Here is a 21,281-nt window from a genome sequence, read left to right as displayed (position 1 = left end):
GTTCAGAATGCACATTCAATTAATATATTCAGAATTTATTTGAAGATAGAGAAATAGTGATCTCCTTAAAAGAATCATCACTAGAACTATACGGGCATGTGTGCATGTGTGTGTGTAGCAGGGCTGGGTATTTATAAAGGCTTTCTTTCCAAAATAGCATGCTTTCCTAAGGCTACAGACCCCCTAGCACTCTTTTGCACCTATTCAAACTGCTTAATATTTGCAATGTCATGTGATCTTACAGCTGCAAAACACATCTAGCCATATATATATATATATATATATATATATATATGTATAATGCAATTATATATATATTAAAATTATAGTGAAAAACAAATACCAATTCATGATCAAGGCTGATAAAGATGTGAAAATTGAACCTAGAGATGCTAAAAACAGAATTTGGTTAATGTTAAAAACTAATATGGTTGAAAATGAAGGAGAAAGGGGAAAACCCTTGTTTAGAATGGAGAAATTTGAGAAAATGAAAGTATATATGCATTGAGATGAGAGTGGAGAGGAAGGCCTGTAAGACTAATTCAGAAAGCTTAACTTAAATGAAATGAAGAAAAGTACAGTGAAGGCATTAACCTTCCAATGTGGTCATGGGATATTCCACAGACTTAGGGCTGAGAAAAGGACTTCACTGGGGGAGAAGAGCAACAAAAAGGAGACCAAGGAATCAATCATTTATTGAGCATCTCAACTTAACAACCTTATGACTGTCATCACACAGAGATTTACAAAAAGACAGAGCAGGTGGATTCTGAGGAATGGCATAAACCTGACTACCAAATTGCCATGTACTACGCAACTTGGACGTGAAACTAAGGGTTATACCAAAATTCTTGCAGAAATGGCAAAAAGCAGCAAAGGATAAGTATTTAGTTAATGGATAAGTATTTAGCTATATAGAAATCTATGTATTATGTCTACCAATTAAGTAGAATTGAATGAACAATCCTTCATCTATTAACTACCTTCTTGAATTCAGCTTTACTCTTCAAGACATGATACCCTCACCTAATAAGGAGTAATAGTCAAGGCATAAAAAGAGGTTGCTCTCCTGAGGTTGGCATCTTTAAAATAAAATTAAAAAAAGACCCTCTTCCCATCTCACACAGAAATGGGCAGAATTCAAATACCTTGTGCCAGAAACCCATTGGTCACAGAATTCCAATAAAGCAAAACACATACATTGTCACCTATGATTAGATATTTCTACTCATAAGAAACATTTACAACACAATTATAGCAGGCAACCACATTCATTTTTTGCATGTTAGATGATTAGATGATAGTGCAAACATCACATATCTTTAAGAAGAAGAAGAATATTTGTCACAGATTTGAATGACTGTAACTATTCACAGAAGGCTGTGAAGCCCACAGCAGAATATGGCTGAGAAAAGTGGAAAGGGAGATTATTAAAGGCTGTCTCTGCTAAAGAAAGAGCCTACGTTCATTTGAAAGGAAATAGATTGTAATCATTCAATCTATTCCTTGGCAGTAGGCTGAGAGAGAGTGGATTCAGAGGCCGGCCCTTGTCATCTGTCTTCTCTCCTGACGCTGACCTAACAGGCTACAGCCCCCTGTGCTTTCCAGAAGCTGAGAAGGTTCTCTTTCAAACCACATGCTAAAATCAGAAACCTAGAAATTTACCAGTGGTAAGGTAACAGGCCTTTCATTTTAAAGCTGAAATTTGATAGGAGCATAATATTGTAGCCAAGGAAAATTAATAACATTTTCATGAAGTTGTACATTTGACTTTTTACCTTGTAGATTGTAGAAATTTTTTCAAGAGACTCTAACAAATGATCCTCCCACCCTTTCCCCACTTCCCCAGCAAGATTATTTCTAAAAGTTCAAATCACAGACTGGAGCATTAAGATCACCTTCAACACATGCTTGGGCTTCCTTCAACTTCGCAGTTTTGGCAATAAGTAACAAGCGTGACAGCTGCCCAAAGCTCCTAATTTTAATTTGTGGTACAGAGAGAAATAGCAAAGGCTGTCCATTTTTATCAACTTCTTCTGATTTGACTGTTGTTTCACTAAAAATAAAAATAAAAAAAATGGAAAGCTTCATGCTACCTGGAGGCCAGCAGAAGTTAAATTTAAGACATGTAGACAGATTATTCCTATATCTCATTATAAAATACAGAAAATATAAATACATCTGGTTAGTAGCTCATCTATTTTCCCACTGTCTTCCACTTAAATCCTCAAACTTACCAGCAACCCTAGTGACCAATAGGATATAAGCAAGGAATATTTTTTTTTTTTTAGCAATTTCTTGAATTCACAATTGGACTCAAAAGTCACAGTTTTTGTTTTCTAAAACGTGTTGATTTCTGGCATCTTTTTAAAAATCATTGGTTCTACAAAACCATTCATGCTTTGGAGATTTCTAATGTTATTTTATTTATAAAATTTTTACACCACAGTAACTAGTGGTTAGAAGTTTTCTTGGCTACACTGTGTTTATGAATAAAAAAGCTATGAAAAAAAAAAAAAGCAAATTCAAGGCAAACTGGATCCTCTCTGTGAATTCCTTTCCCACTCTAAACTCCTTTATTTGGTTTGCCTTGGGATAACAGGCAGTTTTTCTCAACGGACTCTTTCCGATCAAAAGTTACTGAGTCTCCTAGCTTTGTGTTTCTATCCATTTTAATGATTTTTTTTCAGATTGGCATTTAAAAAAATATTAAGATGTTTTCAAGGAAGTGATTTCTATAGATTTCTACCACTTACAACATTAACTAAACTGTCTAGGTTTTGTACTACAGGAGGCTATCTCTGATGAAACTCCTGACACCTTAACACCTGATCTAGCCTTTTTTTTTTTTTTTTTTTGAAACAGGGTATCACTCTATCACCCAGGTTGGAGTGCAGTGGCATGATCTCTGGTCACTGCAACATCTGCCTCCTGAGCTCAAGCAATCCTCCCACCTTAGCCTCCAAGTAGCTGGAACTAGAGGTGTGCACCACTATGCCTCGCTAATTTTTGTATTTTTAGTAGACACAGGGTTACACCATGTTGACCAGGCTAGTCTTGAATTCCTGAGCTTAAGGGATCCACACACCTCAGCCTCCCAGAGTACTGGGATTACAGGCGTGAGCCACCACACCTGGTCTAATCTAATATATTTTGAATTGCAATGTAGATACATAGAGGATAGGAACTAAGGGAGACAGAATAATGTTCATATCCGAATCTCCAAAACCTACGAACATGTCACCTTACATGGCAAAAGGGACTTTGCATAGAAATTAAGTCAAGGATCCTGAGATGGGGAGACTATTCTGGGTATCTGGAGGGAGCCAAACATAATCACCAGGGTTCTTATAAGAGGAAGACAGGAGGGACAGAGGCAGTGACACGGATATGCTGATGGAAGCAGTGGTCAGAGTGATGTGGGGCCTTGAGCCAAGGAGCCATGAGCCAAGGAGCCATGAGCTATGAGTCATGAGCCAAGGAACATAGGGGCCTCTAGAAGTTGGAAAAGCAAAGAATAAATTCTCCTTAAGCCTCCAGAAGGAATGCAACCCTGCCGATACCTTGATTTTAGCCCTGCAGATTCATTTTAGACTTCTGACCTCTAGAACTATCAGAAAATACATTTGTGTGTGTTAAGCCATTAGATTTGTGGCAATGTGTTACAGCAGCAAAAGAGGGCTCACAGAAGGACTTGATGAGTCTGATTCTGCTGGGTGCAGATAGGGACTGCCCCTATCTCCAGCACTTCATATAGGAACTGCACATAGAAGACATTTGGTAAACATCTGTGGAACAAATGAATGAATAAAATATTTCTAGACTTGGCAATGACATGCATTGTTGACAAAATGTATATTTTCTCTAAAATTAAGCTTCTGGAATAATGTCCTTAGGACTGAAGAGATTTCTTAAAGGCCTGTTACCTAAAAGTTACTCACATCAAGGGCTGGCCACCTACACTAAGTGGATGGTGAGAGGGCTAAGTAATAGGCTGACCGAATGCCAAATATACCAAGCTACTTAACTAGAGAGACTGAAACTTCTGGTGAGAAAGCAAAGGGTACGGGTGACATTTTTCATTGCTCCTACCAGTTGAAGCCTGTAACTTAACAGAGAAGTAAGAAATAAAATGCCAGCTACATTAACCAGGCATGGTGGCATGTGCTTGTGGTCCCAGCTACTTGGGAGGCTAAGGTGGGAGGATCACTTGAGCCTGGGAGGTGGAGGTTGCAGTGAGCCAACATCACACCACTGTACTCCAACCTGAGTGAGAGAGTGAGACTCCATCTCAAAAAATAAAATAAAAATAGATTTAAAAAATAAAAAACACCAGCTATCGACAAGATTTTGAAGAGGAAATTTCAGTTTTTAGGCTCACAGTTTCTAACACCTGAAGAATGAGCTCTTGGAAAGAAAAATGCTGCACCCACCTTGTGAACGTCAGGAAGAATGAGCTATCAAAACCTCCAGTGACCTGATGGAGACACTTTTAAACCAGAGCCATGGAAGGGTGCTAAAAATTCTGTTTATACTCTACAGCAAGAAAACAGAAAAATGTCTTTTTTCTTTAATCCCCAGTATCGAGTTTAGTGTCCCTTTTTTTTAAGAGACAAGATCTTGCTCTGTCACCCAGGCTGGAGTGCAGTGGCACAGTCATAGCTCCCTGCAGCCTCAAACTCCTGGGCTCAAGGGATCCTTCTCCCTCAGCCTCCCAAGTTGATAGGACTACAGCCGCACACCACCACACCTGGCTGTTTATTTATTTATTGGTCTGTTTATTATTTTTTAGAGACAGGGTCTTGCTATGTTGCCTAGGCTAGCCTTGGACTCCTGCATTCAACTCATCCTTCCATCGCCACCTCCCAAAGTGCTGGGATTACTGGCGTGGGCCACAACACCTGGCCTCATTTAGTGTCTTATTACTTAATAAATGTATGTCTAAATAGTAATATAGAAAATAAGGCTATAGCTAAGAAACTAGCAGTTCTCAGAGACAAAAAATAAAGAGCTCAGTAACAAAACTTATGGCCACTGACCCTACTACTGTGACTTAGAAATTTTACCAAAATGCAATAATTACTGTCTCATAAAACAATATTATTTTATAAGTTGAGTGTAACCTTAGAGATCATGTAAATTCAGCCTTTCATGACATTGATCATAAAGCTAAGGTCCAGAAAGGTATGAATTGTGTGTGAATTGTGCATTCTTGATGCGGGGAAGAGAGCTATTGCTCAGGCGATCTGACTTCCTGTCCCAACTCCTACCAGAACATATTTTTATCTCAATGCATATATATCACTGAGATGCAGTGGAGTGAGATTTAAAACTAAAATATGACAATATTATAGCACATTTGATTCAAAATCATACTGTAGTTCTACCAGAGAAGGAAAAAAAATCACGTCACAACATTTTCACTACGTGATTCTAAGCACTTATCCAATTTATAAATTTCCCAAGCTACATTCAAATGAATCAAAGTGCCTCAGTTCTACGCACCACAGATGGTACTGCCATTGAGTGGCGTCATTTGTTCTTCGTTTACAGCATATTTAGGCTTCATTCTGAGGTGTTTTAGGAAGATTATTAATTTCATCCGGTCTGACAAGAACAAAAGCAATTGCAAATGATAATACAAAGAGACCTACAATTTCCATGAAATGAAAGTAGAGCTATTTGATCCCCAGCCCTCACCCCAAGAGGGAACATGGAGAGATGATGACAAATGTTATAACAGGGTGAAAACACTGGAATGATTCTAAGGAAAAGACAATCATGTAACATGAACAGGGCTATGCCCATCTATTCAATCAATAACAATCTGCACAAAAGGACAGAAGGTGGTTGATAAAACGTAAAACCTTTCCAGTGTGTGACTGAAATATCAGTTTCAGTATCAGATGCTCATTAGCCTAATCAGAAAAATGATGATCAAACTTTGATTGACTGTTGCCCACAGTGCATTTGGAATGTGCAACATCAAATGAGAACTAAGGCCACAAATATAAATACATTCCCATCAATGTCTGCAGAGACTAACAAAAAAGGGGCAATTTATCTACTTTGGCAGAATTCCAGTGTAGATAAAACTTAACTTGTTTTGGAACAGGAGGCCTGAGAGGTCTACCCACAAGGAGAGGCATCCACCTTTACTTTAAAAGATCCAAGGACATTCCTATTTGGTAGAAACACATCTGGAGACTCCAAGCTCAAATCCTTCAGGATAATCTTGGTCTTACACATGGATGCCCAGACCTGAGTCCTGTCTGGAAGGAAAGTAGCTTCCCCACTTTCAATAAATGTATAAGTAGTGTACGAACAGCAGAGAAGTCAAAAGAGTGTGCTTGGTCCAAAGGGCAATGAATGAGATCATGGGGACTGTTTTGATAATAAATTCTTTGGGCAATTGAGAATATTTCTGGTTGACATCACTTGTTGTCGTAGCAAACACCGAGTGGCTACAGGTTACTGAACTTTCTTTGGTTTGGGGAGTAGACCAAGGGGTATAGTCAAGATCTGCATGTTAAAGCATCTGGTATTGTCCATTATGACCAAAATCTCAGCTGTACCCTTTGCCGTCTTCAAGGTGATCTTGGTTTTCATCAGAGCCAGGCAAGCACAGTTTCCTTCAGATACAACGGCAATACCTCTCTCTACCCTTCCAACATCAAAGATATCATCAATAACGGTCAGACACAAAAAGAACGGACTGAGAAATTAGCCCAAGGAAAAGTTGCACAGTAAACGTGACAGAAGTATAAAAATCAAGGGGTAATTGTTTCAAAATGTAAAAATGTCCTTCTCAGGAGGGAACACTGTGCATAAAGACTGTAGGCAGAGCTGGGCACAGCGGCTCAGGTCTGAAATGCCAGCAATTCAGGGGGGCAAGGTAGAAGGATCTCTTGAGGCCAACAGTACAAGACGGGTCAGAGCAACATGGTGAGATCCTGTCTCTACAAAAAATTAGAAAAATTGACCAGGCATAGTAGTATGTGCCTATAGTCCTAGCTACTCGAGGGGCTGAGGTGGGAGGATCGATTGAGCCCAGGAGTTTGAGCTGCAGTGAGCTATGATCACACCACTGCAGTCCAGCCTGGGCAACAGAGCCAGACCCTGTCTTAAATAAATACAAACATAATTGTGTGCTGAGATATAAGAATGGAAACAAAGCAAAAAGAATCTAGACAAGAATAGAGGGGAAATAGTGATAGATTTGAGTGGTGTGTGTCACAGCCAACCTAACCAGGGGTCAGATTGTGGTCATGTTTGTGCTTGGAGCACAAAATTTGTACAGAGGCAAAGCAGTTACAATCATGATATTCTTTTCTGTCATCTGCTTTAAATACATTTTTATTAAAAAAAAATTAATTTTTTTTTTAGATGGAGTTTCTCTCTGTCGCCCAGGTTGGAGTTCTGTGGCACAATCTGGGCTCACTGCAATCTCCACCTCCCAGATTCAAGCAATTCTCCTGCCTCAGCCTCCCTAGTAGCTGGGATTATAGGAACAGGCCACCACGCCCAGCTAGTTTTTGTCTTTTCAGTAGAGACGGGATTTCACCATGTTGGCTAGTCTGGTCTTGAACTCCTGATCTCTGGTGATCGGCCCACCTCGGCCTCTCAAAGTGTTGGGATTACAGGTGTGAGCCATGTGATCAGCCAAGTAGTTAATATGTTTTAAATTTGTTTTACATAGAAGACCATATTTCAAAGGTTAGGAAAAAAGCTGAACAATACAGAAATAACAAGCACTTCTGCAGAAAGTTACCACTGGCACAGTTAGAAATAAAATGCACCATTAAAAAAAAAATAAGATTTTAGGCTGGGCTTGGTGGTTCACACCTGTAATCCTAACCCTTTGGGAGGCTGAGGCAGGAGGGTTGCCTGAGCTCAGGAGTTCAAGACCAGCCTGGGCAACACAGTGAAACCCCATCTCTACTAAAATACAAAAAATTAACCAGGCGTGGTGGCGGGCGCCTATATTCCCAGCTACTTAGGAGGCTGAGGCAGGAGAACCACTTGAATCTGAGAGGCAGAAGTTGCAGTGAGCCGACACTGCACCACTGCACTCCAGCTTGGGCGAAAGAGCGAGACTCCATCTCCAGAAAAAATAAATAAATAAATATGACTTCAAACAACTCAGAGAGAAGGCCGACCAATAGAAGAATTAAAGAGCTCTTGAAATGCAGTTTAAGAATGGTTTTGCTGCAGTTCTAAAAATGAAATTCTGAATTTATTCTCACAAATAATCCCAAAGGGAGAAAAGGGAAAAGGCATCTAGAGGAAGCTTTGGCTTCCTACGGAACTGTTTTTAATACGCGGACTTTAAAAGTTCATATCCAAACCAAAGAAGAACAAGGCGGTAGAAAATAGAATGCCTAAAGTGCAAAACAAACTGCGACTGGCAAAAATACATGTGTGTGTGTGTGTGTGTGTGTGTGTGTGTGTGTTAGCTTGCTTATTGTATAATTATGCTTAATGAAATAATACATTCTTATATAATTATATTTAATTTGTTCACATAATTTATGCATTTTTTTGTGTGTGTATGTATTTTTTAGCCATGTTTGAATGAGATAGAGTGAGAGTTCACTGTTTGAGACAGAAGTAAATTTTTTTTCATCTCAGATTTGAAAGGCTCTCATCTGAGGACAACAGTAATTCTTAAGAATTCTCTCCCTTATATTGAGCAAAATCAAAATTCATTATTCATCACCCCTCCCCGCCGCCTCCTGCTTCTATCCCAGGAACTGATCAATTTAAATACCAGAAGAGATATCATCTACATCAGAGGCCACAAAACCAACGGCTCCTGGCATCTGGCAGGTAATACAGAAGTACCCTACACATTTATAGAAATAAAATTCAGAAGAATATGGATGACCTAGGGTGGTGGCTCATGCCTGTAATCCTAGCATTTTAGAAGGCTGACACAGGAGAATCACTTGAGGCCAGAAATTTGAGACCACCCTGGGCAACATAGCGAGACCCTATCTCCTATATATATATATATATATATACACACACATACACACACACACACATATGGGTGGAAAGGCCAGGCATAAAGCAGCAATAAATGTTGGCAGTGTAGTGACTTGGATAATGGATACCTTGTCCAAAGAAATTTACCCACGAAAATTAAAATTGTGTTTAATTTAAAAACTTAACTTTAAAACTTAGAAAGATAATGTTTTGGCCAAGCTGAATATCCTGACTTCACCTGTGTATCTCTGGTTCACAATCCCTGGTTTAGAGGGTTTGTGAGGTTCAGAGAGGTTAGGTGACTTACCCCCATACCTAGAACCAATTGATAAAAATATGTACAAAGAAGATATCAAATCCTAGAAGCAAGTAACTGGCTTACCTGACAACATAACCTGATTCAAATGCTGAGGGTTCCAAACCTGTGTTCCACTCAAGTGGTTCCACAAAAACAAATTTTGCCTCTTGAGGATGTTTATAGATAAAACTCTCCACAAACATAATAATTTCTTTCAATATCGTTTCATTTAGAGGGGTGATTTCGAGGGTTCTAGTTCCATGCCCAGCAGCAGTCCACTGCGCCGATTTTGTCAGAGCCACACCCATGGGATCCGCCAGTGCTCAGACCTGAGCTTAGCACATGCACTACATCAGAGTAGAAAGAGAAAGAGACAATAGCATCCACCTTTTCCTTGGAACATTTTTCATTCTCAAGACTTTAAACTAGTACTCCCCACCCCACATTCTGCTTATTAATCTTCAAAGACTGATTTTTTAAAATTATCTAATTGCTCTTCAGTTCAATGAAGTAGCAAACCAGCACTAGGTAAAATTGACTAGTATTTAAGAAATTTCCAGTATTTGCCCTGAAATTAATAACTTCTTTCTAATTTCCCTGGGGCCTAAGAGAGAGGATTCAAACAGATAGGCATAAAACCCAAACAGAAAACTCCAAGAGTGGAAAACAAAGAAGTGGAAGAGGTTAGTATTAAGGGCTTTTGTTCACAGCTCTGTTGGGAGCCAGCAGTTTCAGGGACAAACGCTCCTGTGAGCCAGGACACACACTGTTTAGAATTATACTGTTAAACTGAATACTGTTACCCTGACTTTCTTATAGTGATAATATCTACATCATCACAATGATGACTGAAGAACATGATTCTGATAGCTCCGGGTTCCCCAAGTGCCTTCTGAGTTAAAGAAATAGAATAAGAACAGTATTGTGAAATATAATTTTTTTCTTAAAATTGATATAGGATACATTGATCCTATTACCAGAATATCTGGACAATCCAAATACTATTTTCCCTGCCTGTATATCCTGCCCATAATGACATTTTACTGTAATTCACAACCTTCTTAAGAGTTAATGTGAGAGATGTAGGAATAAGTGAAAGTCTTTCAGACTTTTTATCTGAATTAGTTATCGGAAGAGTCTAGCAGTAAAATTCAAAACAAATTCAAGTGAGACAAATTTCACACTGGCTAAATAGAAATTTGTCTGTAAAAGAAGATCTTTTAAAAAGTAACAATATCTGTAACATTAAATAAAAGCCAAGTGAGAAAGCAAGTTCTGACTTTGTAATGAACACTGAAGGCTTTTTTGGCAGATAATCTATACTCGTCTCTTTTCTCATTTGTAATAACACTTACTGATAAAATCTTTCTTCCAGAATATTAGAAGAATGGTTATACAGTTAAACATAGAAAAAATTAGCTTTTTTCTCCCATCATTATTACAAAGGCTTAAAGTGCAAAGATTGGACTTGAAGATTTTACTTTCTGTACTGTATTAAATCTTAGAACTATCTATTAAATTCAATCACAGAAGATCATTGGATCACAACAGGACAGTACTTCCTGCTGATAAAGAGTATAGAAATATTATAGAGATGTGTAGTTATCAACATGATAGGAAAGGGGGCGTTATCGGCCTTTAGTGTTGAGGACGGACAATGTAAAATATCCTTCTGTGCAAGACAGTACCTCAAAAGGAAGAATTCTGCTGTAACCTCCAGGCATCTGGTAAGTGAAAAACTTCAGCTAAGCACTACCTGAGCCTAGAATTTTTCTGCACTTCGCAAAAATTGTGGAGTATTTTGTCACAGTTTTAATACACCCTGAATTTTCCAGAATTGTAGCTATCATAAATGAAAGGAAGGTTGTACATATTTTGTTTTACATGGAATTTTACCAAGAGCTCAGCATTTTGGAAAATGACACCATTGATGGCAATGTTATTTGAGAAATTTAAGTTGCATGGCGTGTCTGTATCAGTCTGCATTTGGGGCTGCTGTGTTCAGTCATTCTGTGTAAGGCTGGACATCTGACTACTTCCTTATATATTCTAGTGTAGTGGTACTTGAGTGTTTACATGCCGGTATTTTCTTACAATTATTTTCTTTCATTTTATAGTTAGCATGCTACCAATATTTAAAACTACATTCAATATGTAAGATTATAATCTACGATCTTGATTTCAGGATAGCAAAGCAGCATTACAACGTATTTGTTTTAAAACCCAAGTACTGGATCAGATAGGGTTGAGAACAACTGATCCAGACATATATACCAAAGTGTTCATGAAATAAAGCATAGAAGTTAGTGCACGAATTTGTTCTGGGCGTTTGTTTTAGTATTCCAGCATTTTGTTTCAATTGCTAGCTGATGAGAAATGCTTTAGATTTAAACACATAAATATGCTCTGATGTGTATGTGTGAGACTCTTGAGTTTCCCATTGTTGCATAAAATAAGTGCAAATCAGTGTAAAATAGTGTGAAATAAATGCAAATAGCTTTATCTTACACAGAAAGGCTTAGGTGAACAGTTCTGTCTTTAATCTCAAGCATAACATTTGTTTTGATAATCTTAAAAAGATTGCTTCTTGCACATTTTTAAAGAAAAAATGTGAAATTAAACAGATTATGTAACGCTATGGTAGTCAACATACCATATAGTAACTTCTTGAAGGACCCTTAGCACAGAATTAATAAATGCAAAATCATTATTTTCGTCAAGATAAATTTTGACAGAAATGGAACATTTGAATCTATTCAAATCGTATTTCCAAGTCTAGTGAACCGTAGCAGTACACAAGTTTTATTCAAGAAGGTTGGTCAGCTTAAGAAAACCTCAGGGTGGCCTATGACAATCCAGAAGGCAAGTTCAATGTTATTAGAAAATAAATAAATAAATGGTGTTCAAAAATGGTCAGTATAACTCAAAACTGAGATTTTAAAATCAAGACCAGTTGCTCCCCAGTTTCTACCCATTGCGAAGCTCTTTTGGCTTAAGAACCATAGTTAAAATGAATCCATGTAAATACACAGCACATACCTTTGAAGTAAAGAAAGTAAGCTTAAAGATTAAAAGGAAAAAAGTTTTGATTACGTGTTTACATAAACTGGGATGTTTACATAAACTGGGAATCTCTTTATCCAATGGATACCATAGATTGTTTTTCTTTCTAAGGGTCAATTTCAAGCTTCCAGCATCATTAGTGAAATGAAACCCATTCGGGAATCACGTCATTAAGACTTAAACAGAAGCACAACCGAATTCTTTAGGGGGCTATGGAAAGGCAGCCATCAGCTCTGAGATCTGTGAATGTGGTTGGTAACATCCACCGGTAGTCCGCGCACACACGGCTTTCCGAGAATGCAGAAGCTATTCAGTAAGACCTGCAGAAAATCGAACTTTCAGAACTGGCATGAACAGGGCCCTAAGTAAAACTAAAGCTAAGCCTAGTGTGGGATGACGGCCCCCAGTAGACTCTTTATAAGAAGTGGGCGTTAGAGCTGGGACCCTAAGTTTCCAGGGATGGATTCACTAAGGGGACGAGGAGGGAAGGGACGACGAAGACCATGGTGGGAGCGGGAGGCCGAGCCGCAAGGCCGGAGGAGAAAGACGGGATGGGGGAAGGAGAGGCAGGGAAGCGGCGGGAGAAGTGGAGAGCGGATCCGGGAGGTGAAGGGGCCGGGGTAGTGCAGAGCGGGGCGCGAGGACGGAGGAGCAGACGGTCCTCAACCTAGGGCGGAGGCAGGGTCTCGCGGGGAGGAAGGTGCGAGATGGGCCTGGGAGAGAGAAAGAAAGGGGGCGGGTCTTGGTCCCCAGGAGGGAAAAGGGAGCAGGCGAGAGCAGCAGCGGCTGGGCCAGAGAGCTGCCTCGGTTTCCCGATCCATGCGGCCTGCTGCAGAGCCCCCGCGGGGGTGGGCGTGGAGACCCCCAGCCGCACTCACCTGCAGCGCCCTGCCCCGCCGCAGTCGGCGCCCGCCTGTTGCTAGGACGCGGGTCAACACTGCGCGCCCGGGCGCAGCGCACTGCTGCGCCCTTGTCGGAGGCCTCCAGGGCCGGTGCCCTCCCCCGGGCGCCGCCGCCGCCTTCCGCTCCCAATCTCACCCGGCCGCAGTCGCAGCCCAGTCCGTCACCCAGTCCCGGGACTTCCGCGCATCCAAGGTTCCCTCGGACCCGCTGCACCGAATACCCCCGCCAGAGATACTCTGCGCCCGCGCTAGGTTCTCCCCCCCACCCCGCCCCGGCCACCTGCTGCTTTCCGCTCGGCGCCCCCCGCCCCCGGGAAACACTTTTGTTCAACTCTGCATCTCCCTTTCTCAAACACTTTTATGCAACTCCCGGTATGCATCCCAACTCACTCCACGCAGTGGGAAAGGTTGACTTTGACGGAGGTCGTGAGCAGTTGCGGGGTCGGGGGCAAGTTAGCAGAAACTTAAAATGAAGCAGAAAGGAAACAGAAAATAATTCCCTAGAAACCCCTTTTTACATTTGTCCACAGGCTTCCAGACAAGTGCATTGTATGTACCTGAAATCTTCACTGAGTACCCTCAAGTAGCATAGGGCCTCTCGTAGGATATTTGAGGCTTACATGTTTCTCTCCAGAAAACGAATATGTTAGAATACTCTGATACTCACCGGGAAAGCAGAAAGCGCTCTTCAATAGGGCAGATGATCGGAGTGAAAGGAAAACATGTCCTCTATCTCTTTCTTTAAATGGCTTTTACCTTTATACGTTTTGAACCCACCTCTAGACACCCTACCAGCAACAGTCCCAACTGGAACACCAGTGAGGGATAAGGGAGTAGGACTATTGGCGGGCGGTGGGGGAGGGGGGTGAGGAGAAGAATGCACTATCTTGGGGTGGGGGGACACGGTGTTTAGGGACCAGTGTCGGAGCGTTTAGGATGATGGGGTGTTTCGGAATTAAAACTGGATTATTTTCCGGATGCCAAAGAGGCAAATGTGGAATGATGTTAGGATATCACCTGTCATAATATTATACGGATCCAGCTCAAAGCAGAACCTTTCTGCAAACATGTAGGGATATGAGGTATAGATATTTGTCCTTTGTTTTGGGTTTTTTGGAGGGTGGGGGACGGAGTCTGGCTCTGTCACCCAGGCTGAAGGGCAGTGGCACGATCTCTGCTCACCACAACCTCTGCCTCCAGAGTTCAAGAGATCCTCCCCCCTCAGCTTCCTGAGTAGCTGGGATTACAAGAATGCGCCGCCACGCCCGGCTAATTTTTGTACTTTTAGTAGAGACGAAGTTTCACCATGTTGGCCAGGTGGGTCTGGAACTCCTGACCTCAAGTGATCCACCCATCTCGGCCTCCCAAAGTGCTAGAATTACAGGCGTGAGCCACCGTGCCCAGCCTGTTTTGGGTTCTTTTCTTTCTTTTTTAAAGTGCAAAAGTTGTTAGGAATGGAGTAGTTTCGCCTAAAGGAGCTGCTACCCGCAGAGAAGATTAGACTTGCAACCAGTGAGAAAGGGGCTTATGCTAATAGGTGTATAGAGAAGCCCTTTTAAAAATGGGTGGATTACAGTCTGAGACAACATCACACCTGTGACAGTAATGCAGGTCACAACCTGGTGAGGAGCAGCGAGCATCTTTCAGAAGGATCCTGGAGTAGTCCCAGTCCCGGAAGCAGGGAAGCTTCTGTGGGTACTTTAGTTCCTCTGCACATTTTAATAAGCTATATGACATGAGGGAGCATTACTGGGTCCAATGTGGATGCCAGCCAGAGATATTCCAAGTTCAGGACATTTCACCTTGGTTTGCAAAGCTGGAAAGAGCCAGAACCCACCAAGATCTGAGCAACTATATCTTCGTTTGCCAAATTCACGCTAAGTGTCAAAATCTAACATTGCTTAATCTGATGCCAAAATGTGAATTTATTTTACCTGAGACTTTCCAAGCAAAAATAACTTAATAATATTTAAATTTGAAGGAGTCCCAGTCGCCTCTTTCCAATTTTTCCTTGCCGTGATTAAACACTACCTGAGCCAAGTCACTTCCTGAAGGATTTATCATGACTTGTCTTTTTTTTTTTTTTTTTTAAGACAAGGTCACACTCTGTCACCCAGGCTGGAGTGCAGTGACATAATCATAATCATAGCTCACTGCAGCCTCTAAATCCTGGGCTCAAGTGATCCTTCAGCCATGGCCTCCAAAAGCACTGGGATTATAGCCATGAGCCATTATACCTGGAGATAACTTGTCTTTGTCTTGTTGCCCATCTGCTACCCCTACAAGGTAAGCTTTATGAAAATAGGGAGCTTTTCTGCCTCCTTCAGGTCTGTACTCCTAAGATCTAGAAGGATGACTGACACGTAGAAGGAGCTAAATTCATGAATCGCGTAGTCAAAGATTCCTTGCTTCCTGACACTCTTCACCAAGCCCCAGAAAGGCAAGGCCTGCATTTTCTTAGGGTTGATAGAACCAGCCTGAGGATTCTAAGTAGGCATGATCTTGGAAAGAGCCTTCATCACTGAGAGCACACCCAAGGTTTGCTGTACCAGAGGCCTTTACCAGCCCTGCCTATGGCTAGAGCACAAGCACATGGTGCAGCGCTGTCCGCTGAAACTTTAGAGAAAATCTGCCACGGGCTCCTGGCAAAGACTTGATAGTTTTTGGTCCACCTCTGCAGCACTACGTCATCCTCAGCAGGGGTTCCCCACCCCCGCACCACACCTTCTGTCAGATCAGCAGTGGCATTAGGTTCTTATAGAAGTATGAACCCTATTGTGAACTGTGCATGCGAAGGATCTAGGTTACAAGCTCCTAATGGGAATCTGATTCCTGATCTGTCCCTGTCACTCATTACCCCCAGATGGGACTATCTAGTTGCAGGAAAACCAGCTCAGGGCTCCCACTGATTCTACATTATGGTGAGTTGTATAACTATTTCATTATATATTACAATGTAATAATAGTAGAAGTAAAGTGCACAAGAAATGTAATGAGCTTAAATCATGCTGAAACCATCCCCTGCCCCGCACCCTATCCATGGAAAAATTGTCAGCCATGAAACCGGTCCCTGGGGTCTGCTGATCTACAGGGATTCTTATGAAACCATCCACCCTGGCTTGGGCAAATCTGTTCCTCTCATGTATCAGAGAGTTCAGACACAGATTGCACACATTAGTTTGCTAGGGCTTTTGTAACAAAGTATCGCAGACTGGGTGGCTTAAATATCAGAAATGTCTTATCTCACAGTGCTGGAGGCTAGAAGTCCAAGATCAAGGTGGTGGCAGGATTGATCCCTTCTGAGAGCTATGGGGAATGGATCTATTCTAGGCTCTTCTCCTCAGCTTGTAGATGGCTGTTTTCACATTCATATGATGTTATCCCTGTGTGCTTGTCTCTGTACGCAAATTTCTGCATTTGAGGCAGGACCCAGGCTGGAGTGCAATAGCGCAATCACGGCTCACTGTAGCCTCGACCTCCCAGACTCAAGTGATCCCCTGCCTCATCCTCCCAAGTAGTTGAGACTGCAGGCATGCACCACCATACTCAGCTAAGTTTTATGGGGTGTTTTTTTTTTGTTTGTTTTTTTGTTTTTTTGTTTTTTTTTTTTTTGGTAGAGATGGGGTCTTGTCATCTTCCCCAGGCTGGTCGTGAACTCCTGGGTTCAAGTGATCTGCCTGCCTCAGCCTCCCAGAGTGCTGGGATTATAGGTGTGAGACACTCCTCCTGGCTTATTTCCTCCTTTTTTTATGAACACCAGTCACATTGGATCAGGAATCACCCTCATAAACTCATTTTAACTTGATTACTTCTATAAAAATCCTATGTTCAGTACGGTTGCACTCTGAGGTACTGGAGGTTAGGACTTCAGCATACGATTTTAGGGGGAAACAAAGTCACACATAGCATTCTGTAAAGATGTGATCAGCAGGCTTCCAGGGCCCATTCATCCATTCATTAGAGTGAAGCCAACTAAGAATTTATAGGCCATAACCAGGGAGAAAGTAAGAGGCAAGGTTGGTTTAAGCATCCAGTACCTCAATCAGTAAAGGACCAAGACAGATGAAATAAACCTCCTGAGGTTTGCAGGGAATTACAGTCATTTATATTGTGTCATAATGGGGGTAAGTCTCATTATAGGACAGAATTCCCTCTCTGTGGAATTTTTCCAGTTTTTCAATAGAAATTCCAATAAGAGAAAATTGCATGAAGTCTTACGAAGTCCTAAAGACCAAATTCACCAGATTCTACCTTCTCTCGTAGATAAAGACAAAATGTCAAAGAAGTGCAGCCTCAGCTGCCTCCCTGGGCCCTCTGATATTTCTCAGTGATGCATTGTGGACCAAGGCCCACGGCCTGGAAATCAAATGGCTCCTTCTTCTCAGATTCTAATCTCCTAGACATTCATTTACTCAATAAATGTTTTTTGGATGCCAATTTGTGCCAGGCACTCCACTGGCAGAACTCGATTATCCAGTTCAAGTCCTGGCCAAAAAAGGAGCCTACTAAACTCAACTCAGAATTCCTGGACTAGAAGGAGAGCCACTGACATGAAGCACAGTAGCAAAGGAGAGAAAGGAGAAGAGACTGAATCAGTGGGAAGGATTGCATGAGGTGGAGACTTTAAGCCATGATAATGATTGAAATATTCTTCCAAGAACAAATGAAAGTTACTGGAAGATTTTTAGCAGGGAGTGACATGCTCTGATTTCTGTTGTTAAAAAGCTGTTGTGGTTACATGGTGGAAGTAAGATAGAGAAATGCATGAGTAGAAAGAAAGAGACTATTAATAAGACACCTGGACTCAGGTTCCCCTGAGAAATAGACTCTGAGATAGAGAAGGGCGTGTGAGAAATGTATTGAGATGTGCCCTCAGGAGAGTGAAGGCAAGAAGATTAGACCAAGAGAGAAGCTGAACTGCCGTGCAGTCACAACCATTCCATGGAGAACCCTGAAGCTGGGACGGCCCAATAGTTTTCCCATATTGAGGCAAAGGGGCTGGACCTTTAGATCTTCTCATCAACTGATCATTATCAGCCAGTCCCTGGGTGCAGGCTGTCCCCAGGACGAGGGCATAACCTTACTCTTTCAGTTGAGGGCTATCAGCTGCCCATACTCCCCAGTAGCTGAGGGCAGGAGTGCTTCAGTCTTGGAGAGGTGGGAAGGGGTCAGATATCTGGACAGTCCACAGCATCCCCTACTGTCACCCCTTGCACAGCTGAGATCACTAGCATCATGCAGTACAGCTCTGAGAGCAGTATCTGGGAGCAACTCTTCCGGGATCCTGGTGGTCAGCTTTCCCTGGGGAAACTTACAAGTGAAAGATGAGACAAAATTGCAAGCCCTGGCTCTGCAGTTGGTCTCCATGCCAAAACGTATCCATTTCTGCCCTCCTCTTCTGCCCATTCCAGATTCCCGGCATGTTTCACTAGCACTTTTGCTAATCTAGATGGTTTCCTTGGTGGGGGTGATCCTGACCCTCACTACTGAGTTTCTGGTATCATGACCTTCTCAAGTGGTGACTACTCTATGCCTTTACCATCAAAACTGGGCAAAGACATCCTTACCCCACTTTGCAACAGCTACCTCCCTCTTCCTGATGATCTAGGTCAGTTTCTCCTATAGGGATCATGACTCCTTTACTTGCCTCTTTGTCTCACGTAAAGAGTCCAAAGTTACAACATAGCCACCATAACTTAAAGTTTTATGTCTCTTGGTGGAACATTCTCCTCTCCGAGCCAGGACCTCTAAATGTGCAGAATAGGCATCAGGTTCACCGGATACTGGGTGCATGAGGCCCTGCAGAGTGGAGACTTAAATCCAAGGTCATGACAAAACATCTGAAGTTCATTGCCGGGACTGTGATTGTACAGGAAGGACCGTGGAAGGTACAAGACCCTCAATGGAATCCTCACCGTAGATGGACTCATTGAGGACATTAAGCATCGGGGATACCATCAGGGGTACTATGAGAAGCCATGCCGCCGTTGACAGCAGGAAAGCCGTGAAACCTGCCGGCAGTCCTATAGCACTGAAATGACTTGCAAGATCAAATTCCTGATGCAAAAGAATTGGACAGACCTGTGGCAGGACTGCTAAGGCCTTTGGACAGGACGCCCATTATGAAAACCCTTGTCCAGTTTATGTCTCCACCACCTGCTTTCTTTCTACAACTCTATTTTCTAGTACCTTTCTCTACAATAAATGCAATCACATAGATGCAAGAAGGCCTGCACATAGAGAACTATCCCATTAGCCAGCAGTGCGCCCTCTCTTTTACTAAGTGAAAGATGAAACTGAGTCCGAAACGCAATGGTGTCTGCCAGGGACTGGAAGAGGGGATAGTGGGGAGTTATTGTTTAGTAAGTACAGAGTTTCAGTTTGGGAAGATGAAAAAGTTCTGGAAATGGATGGTGGTGATGGTTGCGCAAAAATGTGAATGTACTTAATCCCACTGAACTGTAGACTTGAATGGTTAAGATGGTAAATTTTACATTTTTACTACAACAAAAATTTTTTATGTCTAAAGAAAATAGAAATGTGCAGAGCCCAGATCTGTGGTGACAGGAAGCACAAATTTTCCCAAATGATGGGTAAACATGGCCACTTATTCCATCTCTTGGTTCTAGAACTGGTGCAATTTACCCTTAGGAGTCATACCCCATAGAATGGCTGTTGATATGGGGCACATACTGCAGCCTGTAGGATGGCACCCCACCCCCACAGGGCCCCACCACCAAACTGGCATTTCAGCCACACCTCCAGAAAGGCTCCACGGCTCTATCAGAGCAGTAGCTGACAGTAGAAACGGTGAAGATCTACTTTGTTGTAGATCTAAGTGCCCCTTCACTGAAAGTGTTGAGACTGGATGACCAAATGTAAGAGAAGAGATGTAGAAGAAATTGACAGGGATGGAGGCTATGCATGGGTCCAGCAATGTGAGTCCCTTCTTGCTGACACCAGTCTGACCAATGACACTGATAGTTTCCAGCCTGCCAACAGCAGAAACTGACACCAAGCCCTTAATATGGCACCATTCCTGGAGAGACCAACCAGGCCCTGGTAGCAGGTCAATTACATCATACCCCTTCTACCTTGGAGGTGGCAAAAAACTTCCTCCCTACTAGGGCTGACATGTCTTCCAAATGTGAGTTTGCTTTCTCTGCACACAGTGCTTCCACCAGCACCACCATCAAAATGCCTGCATCATGGGAGGATCGCTTCAAGTCAGGAATTCGAGACAATCCTGGGACGCATAGTATGACCCCTTCTCTACAAAACATTGTTTAAATAGCTGGGCATGGTGGCATATGTCTGTAGTCCTAGCTATGCAGAAGATTACTTGAACCCAGAAGTTCAAGGCTACAGTGAGATGTGATTGCACCACCACACTCTAGCCTGGGCAACAGGGCAAGATCCTGTCTTAAAAAAAAAAAAAAAAAAAAGCCTGATTCACCCACATGATTACCTCAGATTCACCACAGCAATGTATACCTCAGAAAAAGAGACTCATTTGAGAGCAGCAAAGATGCAACAATGAAAGACATGGAATCAACCCAGATGCCCATCTGAGTTGGATAAAATTGGTTGGATTGGATAAAGAAAATGTGGTACATATACAACATGGGATACTACACAGCCAAAAAGAAGAATGAAATCATGTTCTTTGCAATTGCAGACCATTATTCTAAGTGAATTATTGCATAAACAGAAAACCATGTAGCACATGTTCTCACTTATAAATGAGAGATAAAAATTGGGCACCACAGACACAAATATGAGAACAATAAACATTGGGAATTCAAAAATGGGGAGGGAGGGGGCAAGGGTTAAAAACTACCTATCAGGTACTGTATTTACTACTTGGTCTATGGGATTATTAGAAGCTCAAATCTCAGCATCATGCAACGTATCCATGTACCAAACTCTTACATGTACTTTCTGAATCTAAAATAAAACAAACACACAAAAAGAAAGATACAACAATAGGCTCGTGACTGTGAGAGCCACCAGTCTTACCTTGGACCATA

General features: G+C 41.9%; 1 protein-coding gene and 1 pseudogene across 2 annotated transcripts in view; one reads left to right on the top strand and one right to left on the bottom strand.

Annotated features, from left to right (window-relative positions):
* ARMC4 (armadillo repeat containing 4) overlaps positions 1-13,501 on the bottom strand; it is a 204,268-nt gene extending 190,767 nt beyond the window's left edge. Inside the window, exons 1-3 of one of the 2 annotated variants that reach the window (XM_010381410.2) lie at positions 13,417-13,501; positions 9,371-9,633; positions 1,899-2,056 (exon numbers count right to left, since the gene is read on the bottom strand). In XM_010381410.2, coding sequence (XP_010379712.1) covers positions 1,899-2,056; positions 9,371-9,594 — 382 coding nt within the window. In that variant the 5' untranslated portion in view covers positions 9,595-9,633; positions 13,417-13,501. Of the gene's footprint in view, positions 1-1,898; positions 2,057-9,370; positions 9,634-13,227; positions 13,324-13,416 lie in introns of those variants that run through there. The other variant, XM_010381409.2, reaches the window with a different exon arrangement.
* A 5,578-nt stretch (positions 13,502-19,079) lies between these two features.
* On the top strand, positions 19,080-19,350 carry LOC115900341 (annotated as a pseudogene).
* Positions 19,351-21,281: the final 1,931 nt, after the last annotated feature.

Source organism: Rhinopithecus roxellana, chromosome 11, assembly GCF_007565055.1.
Source record: "Rhinopithecus roxellana isolate Shanxi Qingling chromosome 11, ASM756505v1, whole genome shotgun sequence".
In the NCBI taxonomy this organism is placed as follows: Eukaryota; Metazoa; Chordata; class Mammalia; order Primates; family Cercopithecidae; genus Rhinopithecus; species Rhinopithecus roxellana.
The sequence above is the reverse complement of the archived record's forward strand: the minus strand, read 5'-3'. Positions and strand labels throughout refer to the sequence as shown.